Source organism: Eptatretus burgeri, chromosome 1 (genome assembly GCF_056783735.1).
Source record: "Eptatretus burgeri isolate ZD-2024b chromosome 1, Ebu_testis_v1, whole genome shotgun sequence".
NCBI lineage: Eukaryota > Metazoa > Chordata > Myxini > Myxiniformes > Myxinidae > Eptatretus > Eptatretus burgeri.
This window is the reverse complement of record NC_140961.1, coordinates 143,094,954-143,115,443: the sequence shown is the minus strand read 5'-3', so window position 1 is coordinate 143,115,443 and position 20,490 is coordinate 143,094,954. Positions and strand designations below refer to the sequence as shown.

The window sequence follows — 20,490 nt, the reverse complement described above, 5'->3', positions numbered from 1 at the left end:
CACCACTGCATGAATTTGTTGCACCCTCACCACCGCCGCACTATCTGCACCCACACCACCACCTGAACTCGCTGCACCCTCACCACCGCCTGGACTCGCTGCACCCTCACCACTGCCTGCACTCGTTGCACCCTCACAACCGCCAGCACTCACTGCACCCACACCACCGCCTGGACTGGCTGCACCCTCACCGCTGCCTGCACTTGCTACACCTATACCACTGCCAATGTCCTCAGCAACCTCACTCCACAACCGTAACCAAATTTTCTCTGCAGTAATTAGCAGAATGTGAAGAGTTTGTAAAGTATCTATCCGCTCTTTCAATCGAGTAATAACTATCCTCGAGTGGGCTATTTCATCACCTCCGACAACGAATACCTTCCGCTTCCTCGATCCCCGATACGGCTGACTTGAGCATTTAACAGACCTCTTCCCTTCTCCTTTGCTCTCTATTTTTACCATTTTTCCCCACCATATCCCCAAGGCCTCAACTGACTTAAATGCTCGACTTGGAGCTCCAAACACAGTATGCCTCACTCTGCCTCGTCCCATAAACTAATACAAGTACTCGGTAATCTGCTATGAACGCAACGGCAACCTTTAGAGATACAAATCACAACAACAGAATATGCAAACCAACGCACAAAAAGTGCTCATTTTGGTCAGGCGTAGGAGCTTAAACAACCTCTTGCAAATAACCAGGAGTACCACCGCCACGGCTTGCTCATGGAACACACCCTAGAATTTATTTATTTATCCATTAACCAGAACACATTTGGTCCCGAACATTCCGGACAAAATCGGTTGTAGTCACGTCGTGTGTGTGTGTGTGTGTGTGCGCGTGCGTGCGTGTGCGTGTGCGCACGGATACTCAAGTCTATACGATTTTGTTTGTTTTTTTTTTTACAAAAAACAAAAATTAGTGGATCTTCAAGACACACAAAGCCTATGCTGGCAGATGTGACAGACGGCTGAAGATCCTATCCAAAAGATGTCGTACTCAATGATGCAATGTCGTAACTGAACGCTCATCAAATAAATCTTCTTCTTCTTCTTCTTCTTCATTTGCATGCAGTACAAGGCTGCGAGGCAGCATCGTTGGCTGAGGGCATGGCTGTGCCGCTGATGCAATGCCCTCTGCTTGGTTCGGGCAAGGATTTGGAATTTGGCCATGGTGCCGGCGAAAGCTCGCCTACTCTTCGCGAAGGACACCGGGGGATCTTTAACGTCCATAAACTGATGATGGCAGATGGGACGCCCGCTTTAAGTCTATCCGATGGACGGCACACGCATTGAGGAATCACCCTGCCTGTGAAACACCAGGACGACAGTTTATAGCAAGGTCGGAATTCAAACCCAGGCTAGACAGCTTAGATTAGAGTGTGCGTACCCTTGAAGCCATCCTGTCAGCCAATTAAATAAACCTACCATTGTGGTCCATGATATCGAGTTGTTCAAAGGCAAGGTAAAGTGTTCGACCCCAACACTAAAACCATTTTAGGAATTTAGAATTTGCTCAGGTATCACAAATCCCAAGGCAATCACTTATCAAATATATTCACGAAATACCGAACACCGACATTGTACATGCGGACAGTTCGATGGCAATTTAGGTCGGACCAGGGTCGCACCTTGAGTCTCTCCGCCGTGATGATAAACTCCGTTGTCTTGAGCTCCGGTTGCTCCTTCAGATTGTGAGAAAGGCCCAGGCCAAAGAGATGCTTCATTTTATCTTTGAAGGAGTCCTTCCCTATGTGCTTGGACATTTCAGCAGGCTGATTGAGACAAGTAACAGAACAACTGGTGGTCAAGTTAGATAGAAAATACCGGATTAAAAAAAATAAATAAAAAATGACTTGCAAGACTCATCGGTCTTGTAACAAATGATTTGCAAAAAATAAAATAAAGTAAAAAAAAGAAAGTGTTCTCGAAATGACAAATGGATGGTGGGAGCATGACAATGAGGTCGGGTGGATGGCGTATTCCTCATAAAGAACGAGACACATTCTCGATGGCTTCAACAAAAAAAAAAAACCTAGAGGGGCACTCGGTAGAGCGCATACCTCTACCACGTAATGCCTGATCCACGAGAACATATCAGGCCCATTACATTTTTGAAATATCATGCTATACAGTACTATATTATGATTGGCCCGATCTCTCGATGGTGAAGAATCACTTCAAAAATGAAATAATTATCGTCTCCAAATCCGGATTCTGATCTTCACCAAAATTGAATCAATTCTTCCTCGTCACGCATCCAACCTGCCCACCAATTTTTTGACATATCGTGCTATATATCGTTTTTGGCCATATCCCTCAATAGTGAAGAATCATTTTAAAAATTCTAGTTGTCGGATCCAGATCCGGATCTTCACGCAAATCTAATCAGTTTGTCCTTGTCACACACCGAACCTGTCCACAAAATTTTATCCGGATCCGTCCATAACGTTTTGAGATATCCCATACACAAACAGACAGACAAGCCGGTTGGCGGCGATGGGTCGCCGAGCATGGAAACTATAAGATATAGAGAAAAATGGATGTCATATCGCGGATAGGGAATCATCTTAAGATTATGCATATCAAATCTCATCCAGGTCCATCTACTGATAACTACTCGGTGTCCATTTGAATGAAAAGTACCGAAAATGCGGTTTGGAATCGGAAATCCCCAAAGTTCGAGGGGGTGCTGTGGGTGAACAAAGATCTAAATCGAAAATCCGGCTCGATTGTTTGTGCACAATGTATTCCAGATGATTAGTGTGAATGTTCATGAGCATCCCACCATAACCCTCGGAGGAGTAGCATTTGGCGCGTAGGCACCTCCAGCTCTCGCATATTATCGATTTTTGCACTAATTGACCTTTGACCCCTGACCGAAGCGAAATCAGTCAATATGTCCTGAGGCAAAGTTGTAGTACTCATTGAGTACCATGAACCTGCAAAGTTTCATTCGTATCGATGCACTCACCTGGTCGCTAGGGGGCCTTCAATTTCCGCGCATACCCTAATTGTCAGGGGCGCTGTGGGTAAACTATTCCATATATCACAAAAAACGGAATATATTTGGTATAGCATCACCTGTAGATCATTCATGCCAAATTTCATAACCCTACGTGGGATAATGGCTTTCGGAATTGATTTTGCGTGAATGGTACCGATTTTGAAGGTTTTTCGGTTGTTGCTAGGGAACCAAAGCGTCCCTAGCAACCATCACAATTTCCAAAGCACGAGGTCATAAGATGTACCTACCACCCGAGTTTGGTCAAAATCCGCCCACGTTTACTACCAATTATGCTGATGACAAACGAACAAACATCCAAACACACAGACAGAATTACTGACAATAAGGGTCACCTATTTCGGCGACCCAACAAACGGGTGAAAAAATAACCTCCTTGACCTTCGGTGGCGGAGGTAATAATCCCCACTGAGAACTGTCGTCGTGGCAATGCACACAAATATGACATCGTACCCCACCATATTCTCATCGAAAAAAAAATCCTCAACACCAACATGCATACCAACAATAACAAATGGTTCGCAAACTTTCTGTCCGGTCGTCAAGGTCAAATCACCAATTACCAACCCGTCTCTTCCTTCTAACGGCACCGCACAGGGCTCTGAACTATCACCCTCAATCTTCAATGGATTCCTCCATGACCTTCCCACCGCTCAAACCGACTCACGACTTCCATCATATGTGCAGATGATCTAACCATTGCCTCCCAACATTCCAATTATATCCAAACTACAAACACCCTCGACAAATATCTCTACAATCTTGAAAACTGGTTCACACTGAACCGCATGATGGCATCTCCACCAAAATCATCTGTAACCCTCCTCAACCGACAGACAGACATGAATCCAGTGCACGTCCAACCGTTAACCTTTTCAACAAACAACTTCTTCTGGACATACACCCAACATTCCTTGGCATCAACTTGGATACCCAGGTGACTCTTACACAACACACAGGTCAACTCACTGCCAAGGCCAACTGCAAACTCAACAAACTAAAAGCACTCGTAATACAATCTTTGGACAACACAAATAATCACGATGAACCTATAAAGAGTTCATTTGGACTTCCATCAATTATTATAGCAGATTGAAATGAACAACCACTCCTTCAGGCCATAATATACAAAAACTTCAACATATACACAAAACAAAGCACTCAGGACAGCAACAGGTAAACAAGATCGACAAACATAACCCACTTACGCGTTGAAACAAAAGTACTCCACTGTACTCCCAATTGTATTCCATCTAAATATGAATGGCACTCAACTCATCACCTCTGCAGCTCAACATCCCTCTCACCCACGTCATTCTATGACCACCCAACCTCAACATCTCTCTCACCCATGTACCTCCATGACCACCCATCCTCAACATACCTCTCACCCGAGTCACTCTATGAACACCCATCCTCAACATACCTCTCACCCATGTCACTCGACCACTCATCCTCAACATACCTCTCACCCATGTCACTCGACCACCCATCCTCAACATACCTCTCACCCGAGTCACTCTATGAACACCCATCCTCAACATACCTCTCACCCATGTCACTCGACCACCCATCCTCAACATCCCTCTCACCCATGTACACTCGACCACCCATCCTCAACATCCCTCTCACCCACGTCAGTCTATGATCACCCAACCGCAACATCTCTCTCACCCATGTACACTCCATGACCTCCCATCCTCAACATCTCTCTCACCCATGTACCTCCATGACCACCCATCCTCAACATACCTCTCACCCATGTCACTCGACCACTCATCCTCAACATACCTCTCACCCATGTCACTCGACCACCCATCCTCAACATACCTCTCACCCGAGTCACTCTATGAACACCCATCCTCAACATACCTCTCACCCATGTCACTCAACCACCCATCCTCAACATCCCTCTCACCCATGTACACTCGACCACCCATCCTCAACATCCCTCTCACCCACGTCAGTCTATGACCACCCAACCTCAACATCTCTCTCACCCATGTACACTCCATGACCACCCATCCTCAACATCTCTCTCACCCATGTACCTCCATGACCACCCATCCTCAACATACCTCTCACCCATGTCACTCGACCACTCATCCTCAACATACCTCTCACCCATGTCACTCGACCACTCATCCTCAACATACCTCTCACCCATGTCACTCGACCACTCATCCTCAACATACCTCTCACCCGAGTCACTCTATGAACACCCATCCTCAACATACCTCTCACCCATGTCACTCGACCACCCAACCTCAACATCTCTCTCACCCATGTACACTCCATGACCACCCATCCTCAAGATCTCTCTGACCCATGTACACTCCGTGACCACCCATCCTCAACATACCTCTCACCTATGTCACTCGACCACCCATCCTCAGCATCTCTCTCACCCACATCACTCTATAACCACCCTTCCTCCATCCCAAAGACATATGAAATGCAAACTTCTCACTACTACTCTAATATCCTCAATACTATACCTCCTCCCCTCCAAAACACCTCCACGCGCCATCACATTCACAACTATCATCACAGTCTATACAGCAGAATATCGTCCCTCAAATTCACTCTTCTGAAGCAACACTTGGTCATGAAATGAGATTCCATCCGACACCATCCTTCCCTTATGCAATACCAACATAGGCCCCAACCCACACTAAACCCAACATGTCCCCTCTATCTATTCACACCAAATATTATGACTATCTGCCCCCCTCTGTTCCAACAAAAACACCTCTTGAACATCTTGCGGAGCATCCGGTGGACGCTGGGGGTATACTCAAGTCCAGCTGGTCTTTTCGATTAACGAAGGACCGAGGAAACAACAACAACAACAACAACAACAACAACAACAACAACAACAACAACAACAACAACAACCTTTTAATTTAAATTATTGATACTTTATTTACATAATAAAATCTCAACTTCATCACCAAATTCCGATACCACTGAAACCTCTTGTGACACCATCGATAACACTGAACAACAAATTTCAAAAAATTTTTTTTTACTGGAGATGTGTAAAGTGATTAAGACTAATTTGGGTACGCTGATTTCAAAAATCATAACCGTTTTGCTGTATCACGTCAGGATTTTCAGTAACAGAAATATTCACATTGCCGAGAAGTCAGGATTTCAATGAAATTTACATATGTCTTTAACATGTCTATTTCGTACAATTGTTGTTAACTTGTGTTATATTTCTTTCTTTCAGATAAAGATGAGTAGGCGTTCCTGTACCAATCATCCTGACAACTTCTGTTATGTCTGTGGTCGGTATACCAAAAAAGATCAACAGCGAAGTATATCTACAGCAGTGAAAATGAAGGCCGCCTACTTCACTACTTCGGGTGTAAGGTGGGGGACCAAGAACAGAGCTGGGCACCACACATCTGCTGCACAAGCTGTCACACAACCTTGACTCAGTGGTTGGTGGGCAAGCGCGCGAGCATGCCATTTGCGGTGCCCATGATATGGCGTGAGCCGCAGAATCATCATGATGATTGTTATTTCTGCTGCACAAGCATCGCCGGCTTCAACAAGAAGAATAAAGGTCACATCAAGTACGCTGACTGCGTCTCTGCTCGTAAACCTGTGCCTCATGATGACGAGAACCCCGTTCCAACACCTCCAGCTGATCAGAACATAGCTGTAAGCAGTGGTGAAGAGGATGGTGATGATGAACCTTTTGTACCCGACACTCAAGAATCACACCTTCTGAACCAGGGAGACTTAAATGATCTTGTAAGAGATCTCTCGCTGTCAAAGGCGAAGGCAGAGCTGCTTGGATCAAGGCTGCAGCAGTGGAATCTACTTGAACCTAACACCAAGATATCCTTGTTCAGAGCACGTCACAGAGACATGGCTGAGTTCTTTGAGATGGAAGACACGATGACATTCTGCAGTGACATCAACGGTCTGTTGAAAGAACTTGGGTGTGATCACGATCCTGCAGACTGGCGCCTCTTCATCGACTCGGGGAAGAACAGCTTGAAGGCTGTTTTGCTCCACAATGGCAACGAGAAACCATCAGTCCCACTGGCTCATGCGTTCGGCATGACAGAGACCTATGAGACTATGCGGCAGCTGCTTGATTCCATCAAGTACAATGACTTCAACTGGCACATCTGCGGAGACTTGAAAGTGGTGGCGCTGTTGTTAGGGCTGCAGTCAGGCTACACGAAATACATGTGCTTCCTTTGTCTCTGGGATAGCAGAGACGACAAGAATCACTGGACGAAGAAAGATTGGGAAGAGCAAAAAGAGCATGTACCTGGTCGACACAACGTGAAGCATGTCGCCCTTGTCGACCCAGCCAAGGTTTTCCTTCCACCACTCCACATAAAGCTCGGCTTGATGAAAAGTTTTGTATGGGCAATGGATCTGAATGGGCGTGGGTTTTTTCCTCAAGGAAAAGTTTGGCAACACCTTGTCGGAGGCCAAGATCAAGGCTGGTGTCTTTGTTGGACCGCAAATCCGACAGATTATGAAGGACGAAACTTTTCCGACAACTCTAAACCCCAAAGAGCTGGCAGCGTGGAGGAGCTTCAAAGCTGTGACGGACAACTTCTTGGGGAACGAGCGCGCGGACAACTATGAAGAAATAGTGCAGCAGCTGCTGGAGTCCTTCAGGAAACTTGGCTCCAGGATGTCCCTGAAAATCCATTTCCTACACCAGCACCTGAACTTCTTCCCTGACAACTTGGGAGCAGTCTCGGACGAGCACGGCGAGCGATTCCACCAAGAGATTTCACTCATGGAGACGCGTTACCAAGGGCGGCACAACCCGAACATGATGGGCGATTTCTGCTGGTTCCTGCATCGTGAAACTGACACAGAGCAGCACAAACGCAAAGCCAAATGCCTAAAGCATTTTTAATTACATTCTAGTGGAGTTTTTCTGTAATTTCTATAATTTTGAAGCATTCATGATGAAATAAATGAATAAATGATTTTTTGTAAATTTCATTGAAATCCTGACTTCTAGGCAATGTGAATATTTCTGTTACTGAAAATCCTGACGTGATACAGCAAAACGGTTATGATTTTTGAAATCAGCGTACCCAAATTAGTCTAAATCACTTTACACATCTCCAGTAAAAAAATTTTGTTGTTCAGTGTAATCGATTGTATGGAGTTCCTTCAAACTCCTTTTCTACATATTGAACAAGGCCATCGTCGGCTTTCTTTCCTTTGTCCCTGTTCACAACCTTCGTTTTATTAACGTTAATGCATAAACCTTTCATCTCTATCGCACTTTTCCATTTTTGAAACAATTTGATTTTGCTTCTTTTTCACTTTCAGCATTCAATCGTGCCGTCGGCGTACAACGTCTCGCGTGTGAAACACAACCTTTCATTCTTCGTCGAATTTCCCATCAAACAGTGGAGGACATAAAACTGATCCCTGGTGGAATCCCAACCTCGACTTCCAACATTTCATTGCCACCAAAGTTGGTCTTCATCAAAGTTATCGATTTCCATGTCAAGGAGAAACCACAGCACTGCCGCTGCCACTCACCAACACAGGAATATTGCTTTCCTGGTGAGCATCTGCCAAGGCACACCGTGCGGCCTGCCCGGCATGAGCACATGAGCGGGCTTGTCACATTGTGCCTCCGAATGTTTCCGGGAAAACTTTGACACCGAAATCGTTTGGACTCTTTTGAACAAGACAATGAAGCAGCAAGTCAAACAAGTGAAAGACTTGGCAATTAAAGTGATCGAGCCAACTCCAAATAACGGTATATACATGCCTAGTGGGCCTGTCAGTTTGTCGGCTAATCAGACTCACTTGAAACGCCCATGCTCTCGGTTTCCACTTGCACCTTCCTGCGATAAGAGGCAGCTGTACACATGCTGCCAAATTCCTCCTTCCCGACAGAGTCAATCGCACTGGGCACAAAGCACTCACTACAAGGTGATGAAAAACTAAGGTATGGCATCAGCAAATGGAACACGAAGAACCCCCGAGCTCAGCAAATACAATTTTTATTGGCAAAAGCTGTTAAAAAAAAAAAGCCATAAAAAACCCTAACAAATCGAGCAAAAGCCATAAAAATAAAAATAAAAAATAAAAACTTTGGACTCCTGACGGCTACATTTCCATCAATTGCATCTGAATCACTTGGATGCACTTACTTTGTTTACATTTGAACGAAAAATTGCCCTGCATCGATATACAGCTCATCTGAAAGAAATAACGATGGAAATTGGCGAGAGCACCACACTGAAGTAGGTGCTTTAATATATTTTTTTTTAAAAACAACTACAAAGTTCATAGAACACCTTACCTAATGCAGACTTGAGAAAAACAAGCTCGAATAAGCTTAGATCCTCGTCCTCTTAATGATGACGTCATAAAAACTAATATGACATCATTGTGATAAATTATCTGTGCTAATGCCCGGCTTGATTCCCACAAACAAAATTCAAACAGCTTGCCTAGTTTTCAGAGATAATGGTATAGGCGATTTCCATTAGCGGCGATATTATGACGTCAACTTTTTTTCTACGAAGAATTTCCAAAATCGGTGATGGTTACTGCCTGCGCGTGGGCTTTCTGCATATACATGGCAAGTTTCACGAAGATCCGATGAAAACTCTGGATTGTGAAACAAAAAATGTCAAAGAAAAGAGGAATGACGTCATAAAAATTGATATGACATCATAGTGATGCATCATATGTGCGGTAATTAATCTCTGCTAAAGGTACAGCCCTGTTCCTGTCGATGCCCTGTTCGATTCCCGCAAACAAAATTCAAAAAGCTTGCCTAGTTTGAGATAATTTTTTAGGCGATTTCCATTAGCAGAGATATTTTGACGTCATAACTTTCTTTTGTAGGAGGAATTTTCAAAATCGGAGATGGTTACTGTCTGCGCAGGGTATTTTTACATATATACGCCAAGTTTCAGGAAGTTTCGATGAAAACTGGAGGCTGTGAAACAAAAAAGTCCACAAGAACAACAAGGTGAGTAAGACTTAGAGATCCTCCACGAGGATCTAAAAATGGCACGGGTGGGATCTGCGAGCGACAAATTTGATTGGTCAAGATGATGTAGAATCAAGATGATCTCACACTCTCACTCTCTCTGAAAGAACCGTTTGGATAACCCCCTCCATCTACTTTCTCAAGAATCCTCTGGAAGAAGTCCTTCCTTTCAAGCTTCTGGGTCTCACTACCTGCCATAATCTTTCCTGGGAAAGCCACATTTCCAATCTGGCCTCCAAAGCCAATTGCCGACTGGGAATCCTCCGTCATGCAAAGTCCTTCCTCGGCCCACCTGAGCTCCTAACAACATACAAAACTTTCGTCTGAAGCCTGATGGAGTACTGCTCTCACCTCTGGGCTGATACTCCTGCCTCTCACCTTTCTTGGCTTCACAAAGTGGAAACCAAGGCATTTCGGATCATTGGCATCTCCTGCATTGAGGTCAACCCTTTGGGCCATTCACACTCTCACTGCAGGCATGTCAGTGGTCTTTCTGTCTTCTACCGTCTCTTCTCCAGTCTCCCCCCCTGCTCTCTCTGCGATTTGTCTCCACCATATTTCCGCAGGGTGCTCAAGGTCCACCAACAACCCCCTTCTGGTAAAACTACCAAAATCACGAATCACTGCTCACCTTCGCCCCTTTCATTTATCTTTCTTTCCGCCTTTGAAATAAACTCCCACACTCTTCAATCCCATTCTTCCCTCCAGGCCTTCAAAACAGCTGTTCACCACCACCTCTTATCATCCCCCATCCAAATCCTCGATCTTTTCTACCCCCGTTAATCCACCCCAAACCCACCTCCTTCAAATTCCCTGCTTTCCTTCATGAAAGTCCCTGTAATGTACATCTTGTATTCCCCATGTTCCCCGCCCCATCCCTCTCCCTTCCACAGATCTCATGTCTCTGTTCTCCACTGTTTTGTCCTTTCCACTCCCGCCCATCTTGTCACATGCCCCCCTTGCTGTGCGTTGTGTGTTAGCTCTCATATGAGCCCCGACAAGGTATACAAAAACAAACCAGAGTTGGTGTCAAAGCCACCCAATGCTCGCCTGTTTATACATTAATCGTTTTTAAAAGACTAATCGAAAAATTAGTATTTTTTTTATAAAGCATTGCAGTGAAATCTGATCCAAATAATTTTAAAGCAATATATGTATTTGTATATTTTAATCAGTAACAAGAGCACAAGTGAGCACAATATACGCCCGAACAAGAAGGTATATACAGAATTGTGCTACTACATGGAAAACAGCATCCTGGTTGCCATGGCAACCACTTTAGATGACGAACGTATGTCACGACACACCGTCTCCACATCTGTACCTATGTACCAAATATGAAACGTGAAAGTTGAAAACTTTGGGAGTTAGAGTGCGGACAGGAACGGACGGACGGACGACAGGTATCACATTATACGCCCCGATATATATATATATATATATATATATATATATATATATATATATATATATATATATATATATATATATATATATATATATATATATATATATATATATATATATATCGGGAGTATTAAAAAATAGTGTGGTAGATGAAAACATTAGAAAGGAAAAAAATAACTTGCACCAAAAACTTTAACATTTTCATGCTCACGCTGACACTCACGCCGGCGGTATCGCTATAGCTCTCTGTTCTTCGAACAGGCGAGCTAAAAAGTCATCATTTTTTGTTCAAGTACTGCTAAACAGTTTAGGGTTTTTGAAAGTGCCAAAGGGGTGATTTGTGTTCTTGTGTTCAAGTATATAATTCAATTGAAATAAAGCTTTTAAAGGTTGTAGAAAATGTTTTTTGGAAGTTTACCACTGTTGATGCGGCGTCTTTTACACCAACTTATTTAATACGTTACATTAGTGATTCGTGCTTGTTGTTTGTGTCCTTTACGTCATCCTTAAAAACAGAAAGTTTCCGGTTCGGAATGATCTTCAATTTTGTTTGATTGCCAGACAGAGTAAAAACATTATCTCACTCCTCTGTGTGTCTGTGCGATCGGGACAAATTCAGAACCAAGGTACTGCTAAACTAAAGATTTTAAAGTTGTTCCTCAATCATAAAAGTGATGTATTTGATGACAGAGAGAGACAGACATACAGACAAAGTGAACCAATTGCTTAACCCCGCTTTCCCCTTCACATGCACAGGGTAGGCCTATTTAAATATTAAAGAAACGTTAACCGGGACCACTGTCACACCGTTTTATGAAGATGACCAAATCAGCATATATACATGCATCGTTTCAGTAAGGAAGCCAGGTAATGAGAACATCGAGAAGCAGGAGATCTTGGGAAATCTTGATGAGATATACCAAGCTTTCAACTGACAAATACGCAAGCACGAAGAAAGGCTTCTCAAAATTCGCAGAGCAGAGTCGAACCGAAGTGCTTCCTCCTCGCTCAACGTTCAACATTAGAGGATAGAGCACGGGTAACCCCCATGGCTGCATGGGCATCCCTTGCGGAGGGAGATTTCTTCCTAAAATTGCTCTACTGACTGCGGTGGGAACGCACCGTCACTAAATAGCGCCGCCGGCACCCAGGGGAAATAACTTGGGCCGTTTGTCCGAGGTCTCCTAAGTTGTATGTCGTCTCTGTCTACATGATGTGTGTGTGTTCCAGCTCTGCCAGGAGTCTGAGAAATCATATGAGAAACATCAATGATTCTTCGACACCGAATGCGCTAAACAAAGGAACGAAAACCAAAATATAAACGCATAAAAAAAAAATAATAATAATTTGTATAGTCTGCAACACGACACTTTCGCAGTCCATTTCTTCCAACAGCACCTCACGAATCATCTAGCAAACAAATTTATTAAACTGGAGAAAGTTTACTTTCTTGACGGGCCTGCTTCCGATTACAACAATCGGGGGGAAAATGTATTCCACCTCCATAACCACCAACTTGCCATCTCGTGAATCACAAATCCACAAATGTGTCCGTGAAGACGAGAACTTTGCCATTTGACGAGGTCAAACATCTTGCCGCTTACAAATTTCACAACTGGTGGTTGGAATGCATACATGGATGAAATGAAGGAAATACCATGAACTTCCTTCACCCACATGAATATTCCCCAAAATTTCATTACTTTTGAAAACAGACATTAGTACTAGTCCACTCAAGGACAACTTCACCAGAGTGGGTCATACAATGGCGACGGACATCATAATCGGCCAATGTAAGCTTCTCAGACAAATTGCAGTGTTACGACTCTGGTTTTGACATTCAGGATCATTGTATTGTCCGTGCATCACGTTCCCTTACCAAGGTGACCTTCAAATCTCACCTTTCCTTCAGCATCACTAGCTGCTGAATGCTTATTTCAGCCCACACGTCAGATGCAAGAGGCTTGTTATTGGGTTCCATTTTCCAGCCCACCGTTGTAGTTTCAGGGCATGCAGAGATGTGCAGAAAAATGTTCAAAATTGATTTTGTCATAAAGCGTGTGCAGTCTGGCCAAACGCCGGCCCTCATGGTACGTTAGGCATACCATTGAGGCCTAGTAGTGACTGACGCACGCACGCACGCACGATGGATGAAACAAACGCAGCCATTTAGCCTGGGTGAAGTGCAGTCACTTCCCGGGTCACAAACCAACAACATCAAGCTACTTTACATCTGAGGGCCAAACGATTTTGGGATGCTTTCAAATTGATGTCAGCTTTTGTGCGCCATGTACATATTTCTCGATGCGGAGACTGAAGCGCAAAGCAAAATACAGTTATCCTCGTGAGTACATGCATTGAAGTATCAACGAACGGCCCCAATTCTTCAGACATTCTTGTGGGGTCAGCGGGGGAAAGTTTTCGCCCAAGCCTTTGACGAACCGTCTGGCTCGGCCCGACGTAAGGCTCATCGTGACTTGGGTAGGAATTCTAAAATTGATCAGGGTGCTGGCGATAATTAACCTACTCTTCACAAAAGACACCGCAACATCTATGACATCCACCAACTCATGCGAGCTGGCAGGACATCCAGCTTAATGCACATCTCAAAACTGCACACTTTGTGATGCAACAATACAGCTTAAAGGCAAGTCAAGTGTGCTGCCTCTGCACAATCCCATCAGACTACACGTTATAACGGAGTGAAGGGTTGGTCATGTGTATGCCCGTGCAGCCGTATGATCCATGATTTTCATGTTATGACTTTCGATGAATAACGGCAATGAAATTCCAACTAAATACCTGCAATCACATAGTGATCGCCATGGGCAAGCCTCCCCCAGCGTCCACGAACAAATGATGGCCACATTATGGTTCAGACTGCCATACGACCTTGGACATCCAACATTTCGGCATCGAGTGTAAATTTTGTAAACGAATCCCCATCGCAAATCCAGCCAGAAAGCTCAACATCATCAAAATCAGAAGCAAAATTATTTAAATTTTTTGGAAAAATGTGGTTTTTGTCAATTATGTCACAATCCAAGAAAAAGTAGGTCAAGGAGAATCATCAAATATCAGGTGCATAACATCAAAGGAGGTCGACTAAAATGATGCAAGAATAGTCTGAGACTCATTGTGGGCAAAACTGAGCGATGACAAATTATATATATATATAGGTTTTTTTTTTTAGATCCTCGTGGAGGATCTCCAAGTCTTACTCACGTTGTTGTTCTTCATCTTCTTCTTGTGGACTTTTTTGTTTCACAGCCTACAGTTTTCATCGAAACTTCCTGAAACTTGGCATATATATGTAAAAAAATACCCTGCACAGACAGTAACCATCTCCGATTTTGAAAATTCCTCCTAGAAAAAAAGTTATGACGTCAAAATATCTCCGCTAATGGAAATCGCCTAAAAAATTATCTCCGAAACTAGGCAGGCTTTTTGAATTCTGTTTGCGGGAATCGAACAGGGCATTAGCAGAGATGAATTGCCGCACACATGATACATCACTATGACGTCATACCTATTTTTTGACATTTTTTGTTTCACAACCCAGAGTTTTCATCGGATCTTCGTGAAACTTGCCATGTATATGCAGAAAGCCCACACGCAGGCAGTAACCATCTCCGATTTTGGAAATTCTTCGTAGAAAAAAAGTTGACGTCATAATATCGCCGCTAATGGAAATCACCTATACCATTATCTCCGAAACTAGGCAAGCTGTTTGAATTTTGTTTGCGGGAATCAAGCGGGCATTAGCACAGATAATTTATCGCAAACCTGATACATCACAATGACGTCATATTCGTTTTTATGACGTCATCATTAAGAGGACGAGGATCTTAGCTCATTTGAGCTTGTTTTTCAGATCACCAGATGACCTTTAACCAGGAGGGGTATCATGTAAATCAAATGTAAATGCACCGTACTCTAAGCCATCTAGAGAGGGCAATTTCGTTCCAATCGGACAAACCTTAATTCGAGTAATGGCAACAATTGAAAAAATATATATTAGGTCATGACGTTAAAAATTAGGTCAAAGTCAAAAAATTATGCCAACTCAGCGTACGATTCAATTTCCATTATTGATGCAAAATTTAATTCCGAACGTCCAAGATGGCTCAGAAACACAGCTCGGACATTGGCAGAAAATGAATGAATGAATAAATAAATAAATGTTTCATAATCCTTGGGGTCGAAAAAAACTCTGGGGGAGCATTAAAAACTGGGGGCACCAATTGTAGAAACAAACCCAACAACAAAGTATAAGCCCTCCCACTATCATCCGGGGGGGGAGGGGGGAGCTTAAATCCAAAGGAGTCATCCCAAATCGAGGAAAACTTGTCTAAATTGGGAAAAAACAGCATAATACCCTGGAAAGTTGGAGTAATGGACGCAAAGAAGTAAGGAAGGAGCGCCTGGACGTCAATACAGCCAGAAGCAAGTTGACCAAATGGCAATTCCTCTGGTTGTCTTGTAAAGTATTAATTTTTTTTATATCGAAGACAGAACATTGAACAGAATGAATGCGTCAGTGCGTTCATGGTGTACCTGATAGAACTGCGTAGATCTTAGGGAACCTGAACAGAATGAATGCATCAGTGCGGTCATGGTGTACCTGATAGAACTGCGTAAATCTTAGGGAACGTGAACAGAATGAATGCATCAGTGCGTTCATAGTGTACCTGATAGAACTGTGTAGATTTTAGGGAACCTGAACAGATTGAATGCATCAGTGCGGTCATGGTGTACCTGATAGAACTGCGTAGATCTTAGGGAACGTGAACAGAATGAATGCATCAGTGCGTTCATGGTGTACCTGACAGAACTGTGTAGATTTTAGGGAACGTGAACAGAATGAATGCATCAGTGCGTTCATGGTGTACCTGATAGAACTGTGTAGATTTTAGGGAACCTGAACAGATTGAATGCATCAGTGCGGTCATGGTGTACCTGATAGAACTGCGTAGATCTTAGGGAACCTGAACAGAATGAATGCATCAGTGCGGTCATGGTGTACTTGATAGAACTGCGTAGATCTTAGGGAACCTGAACAAAACAACATCGCATTCTGCGACAGTAAAAGTAACGCACGTTGCCGAGATACAAATACGGAAATGGGAACGTCGACCACCGATCGAATGCAAACGCACGGATGCACACGGTTCGAATACATCGCGGGCACAACAACCTCACAACTCACCGGATAACGAGGAAGATGTTGTACAGGGAAGGGGATGGGGGAAATTAAATGGATGGCGCTCCTACGTTTGGCAAATCTTCCTGCCTTATTTGCTGCACGGCTGTAACTCCTGAAATACACTTCCAAAACCTGCCTGCAATGAGCTCCACAGCCCGAGCCGCCGTCGGAGGGTTCGTACTTCCGGGCTCGTTCGTTAGGAGGGAAAAACCCCGTACGTTTTGTTCACGTTACTCTCATTTATCACATTTACCGTTGTTAACGAATGAAACGAATCTTCATACTACTGCAACACACGACAAACAAAATAACTTTGTGGAAAAAAACGATGATCGCCAGCCTCGCTACTCATAAATGTATGTTATACACCACACCATCACTTCTTCTTTCTCTTACTCTTCTTCTTCTTACTCTTGTTCTTCTTCTTGTGTTATGTGTCTTATTATTATTATATTACTAAAACTCTCATCTTGTATGTATGTATGTATGTATATATATATGTATGTATGTAAATATGTATGTATGTATGTATGTATATATGTATGTATGTATGTATGTATGTATGCATGTATGTATGCATGTAAATATGTATGTATGTATGTAAATATGTATGTATGTATGTATGTATGTAAATATGTATGTATGTATGTATGTATGTAAATATGTATGTATGTATGTATATATGTATGTATGTATGTATGTATGTATATATGTATGGATGTATGTATCTATGTATATGTTCCTGAAATACAGCCAAAACGGTACACGATAGCGCAAAAATTTTGGTGCCACCTTACATATGTATGTATATATGTATGTATATGTATGTATGTATGTATCTATGTATATGTTCCTGAAATACAGCCAAAACGGTACACGATAGCGCAAAAATTTTGGTGCCACCTTACTCACCATTCACCAGCAGTGTGCAGTATAAAGTTTCGTTCAAATCGGGCAACGAAAAAAAGGATTAAAAAAATCAATTCCCGATTTGGTCAAGTACTCTTCGGGAGAATTTGATCAATGCAAACAACCTCAGCGGTATAGTTCGCTGGAGCTATCTTTTTTTTTATGATTTTTTTTAATCAACCGCTGTCACAACGGGAACCCAACGGGTTCACGGGTTGTCTCGTGATTTTTAAAGGGCTCTTCCAGCCTATCACGAAGATGATGAAAAATAGGACCGCACGTCATGAAGTTCACCTGGATCAGGAGCAACAGTCACTCAACCCCTCTGCAAACCCTCTGAGGCCCTGATTTTGTTCTTATGCCGTGAACAAACATTGATACATCACGGGTGATGAATGTTGTGGCCAAGTTTGGTTTTAGCGACAATGACTTAAGTGTTTACGGACTCACTGACTGACTCACTCACTCACTCACCAATGAACACTGCTCAATGTCATAAGCTCACCTGACGAAAGTCCAACTGGGCTAAAATTGCTGATCTTGTATCCAGATCCCGGGTGTGTTCAGTTACCAAGTTTCTTGTGGAGCGCTCGCCAAGTGGCTTAAGCACTCAAGCAAGCACTCCATTCGAAACAGTTTTTAAAAAAAAGGAACGGCTGGCTAGCTCGCTGCTTGGTAATTGAACACACCTTCGGATATTCACCAAAATCGAAACAATCCATCCTTGTCGCATACCCAACCTGCCGCCAAGTTTCATCCAAATCCTTCCATCACTTTTTGAGATATGCTGCTCATGATCAAAGACAGACAGACAGACAGACAGACAGACAATGGTGAAAACTTAACCTCCTTCCACATTCTGACCTTAAATATCCCACGATGTTCTTCGTGAAGAGTAGGAGATCCATCGCCGGTAGCATTGAACAAATTACAAATTCCTGCCCTAACCAGCAGGGGCCACTGCATCAGCGGCAGAGCCATGCCCTCAACCAATAATGTGATGCCACCCTCCAGTCTTGTGCTGCATTTGAAGGAAGTAGAAGAAGAAAACTGTTGTTGCCACACCCTCACTCAAGGATTTCCCTTTTTCTTGTCGACAGGCCCTGTGTCTGTGATGCTGCTATCCTAATCTTTGGCATTCTCTCTTCTTCCCACACTTTCCGTCGTACCTGAGTCTGACTGACCCATTCCTCACTGATCTCTTCTCCTTAAGCTCTTATCATATCAATGATGGTTCCAGAAAGTCCTTGACATTTTATATTTCATTGATTGCCTTCTTCACTTCGATCATCTTGTGATTGTTGGACGTTTCTAGTCCCTGTGTTGGCTCGACATCGATCAATTCTTCTCTATCTCTTCATCACCTATTAAAAGATGATCATTCTGGCCTCTGACAAATGATACCTGTCCTACATCTCTCGCTGCTCTTGCCCTATCTTGCCATCTTATAGATAGCCTCATCTCCATTTTTGGTTTCTCGCATTTTGAACCAATCCTTCCAGTCATCATTTTGCGCTATCCCCACTGTTTTGCTGAATCTTGTTTGCTATAATTATAGCAAACATAATTATACAGTATATATTGTTACCGTTTTGGAAATGTACCACAGGGGGAGAGCTTACATGGACAAGTAGGAGACCCAAGGATTAGTTATTTCTTTCGTCTGTGTGTAGATACACCTTGGCCCCTTGTCTCAGGGAGTTTTCTGGTGGCATGTGTTTAGGTGAGTCTGTAATTCCCCGGTCTGATGTCTTCTACTCACCCCTCTCTGCTCCTTTCAATAATACCTCCTTTACCCCTCTGCCTGTCTCAATCTCACAATAATCCCACTTCTGACACCAAATTGTTACGGCCCAGGGTTCGGGGCTCGCCACGAGAGGAAGCACTCGAGCTTCTCCCGCACACCCGGTCCTGAGGCCACTGACCAGAGATAACTCCGCAGTCCAACGGGATGTAGTTCTTACACAGTCATAGCCACTTGACTTAGACTACCGGCCTACCAGGGTTATGCTTCAGTGTATCCGCGACACCTTTCTATCGGCACAGACAAAACATCTATAATATATTGTTACGGATTTCAGAATCCGGTCTGATGAATGCATCCACACATCCAGGTCCTCAGACAGTTATTTCCTTAAATGCATGTTCAGATTAGCCCCATCCCCATGTCTAATGGGATCTTAATTGTGATGCATTGAGAAGGGTAAAGGATAGATCCCCTCTCTTATGGGAAGATTTTTCTTTACGACAGACATGTTTACACACATTTCTTTCACAAGTTCTGAAGCCCGCCCTCATTCTTCCTCAGCAACAATCTTTCGCGAGCTCCGACGCCCGCCTTTTTGAGAGCGCAGGGGTCGTCATGGTAACCGTGCGCAAGTGGGGTGGGGTGAGCTTGGGGTGGACTGCACCCGCGGAGACGGCCCGCTGATATAAAACAAACGAGAGGTACGTTCTGAGGAGGAAAGCGAGAGGGAAAGCGGAGGCGAAAGAAAGCCAGGGAGGGAGCAGAGAACAAGAAGTAAGTTTGAGAAGCGAGCAAGAAGCGGGTGTCTGACCAGCGCCAACAACGAAACAATTCGTCCTTCCCAGTGCTTGGGCAAGCGAGTGTGTGGTGCACGTGTGGGTGTGAGCAGCGCCGCCAACATGTGAGGCACGGGTCGGTTACTAACAACACCAGGGTCTAAACCCGTGACAGATAATCTCGGTGCCCTCCTGACATCGACTGGCATTCAAGGCTGTTCGCGAGAGGGTGCACGGCAAGGCTTGTTGCTGGCGACGGACGTGACACGCACGCACACATTTCAGGACGTTTTCAATTCATGGACGACTAGTTTCTGGTGAGCAAGACGATTCTTTCCCTCCCCCTGAATGATCTGCTGGGTACCCTTGTCTATGTTTAGCTGTAAGTCAGTCAACCCCCGATAAGCA

The 20,490-nt window shown here is 43.8% G+C and overlaps 1 protein-coding gene across 7 annotated transcripts in view; it reads right to left on the bottom strand.

The window, feature by feature from the left end:
• The window catches only part of TSC2 (TSC complex subunit 2), a 116,274-nt gene extending 99,435 nt beyond the window's left edge, over positions 1 to 16,839 (bottom strand). For 4 of the 7 annotated variants that reach the window (XM_085846058.1, XM_085846091.1, XM_085846069.1 and 1 more), the window contains exon 1: positions 1,632 to 1,775. In XM_085846058.1, the coding sequence (XP_085702184.1) occupies positions 1,632 to 1,766 (135 nt within the window). In that variant the 5' untranslated portion in view covers positions 1,767 to 1,775. Of the gene's footprint in view, positions 1 to 1,631; positions 1,776 to 16,001; positions 16,021 to 16,653 lie in introns of those variants that run through there. The other 3 variants (XM_085846043.1, XM_085846049.1, XM_085846100.1) reach the window with 3 other exon arrangements.
• Positions 16,840 to 20,490: the final 3,651 nt, after the last annotated feature.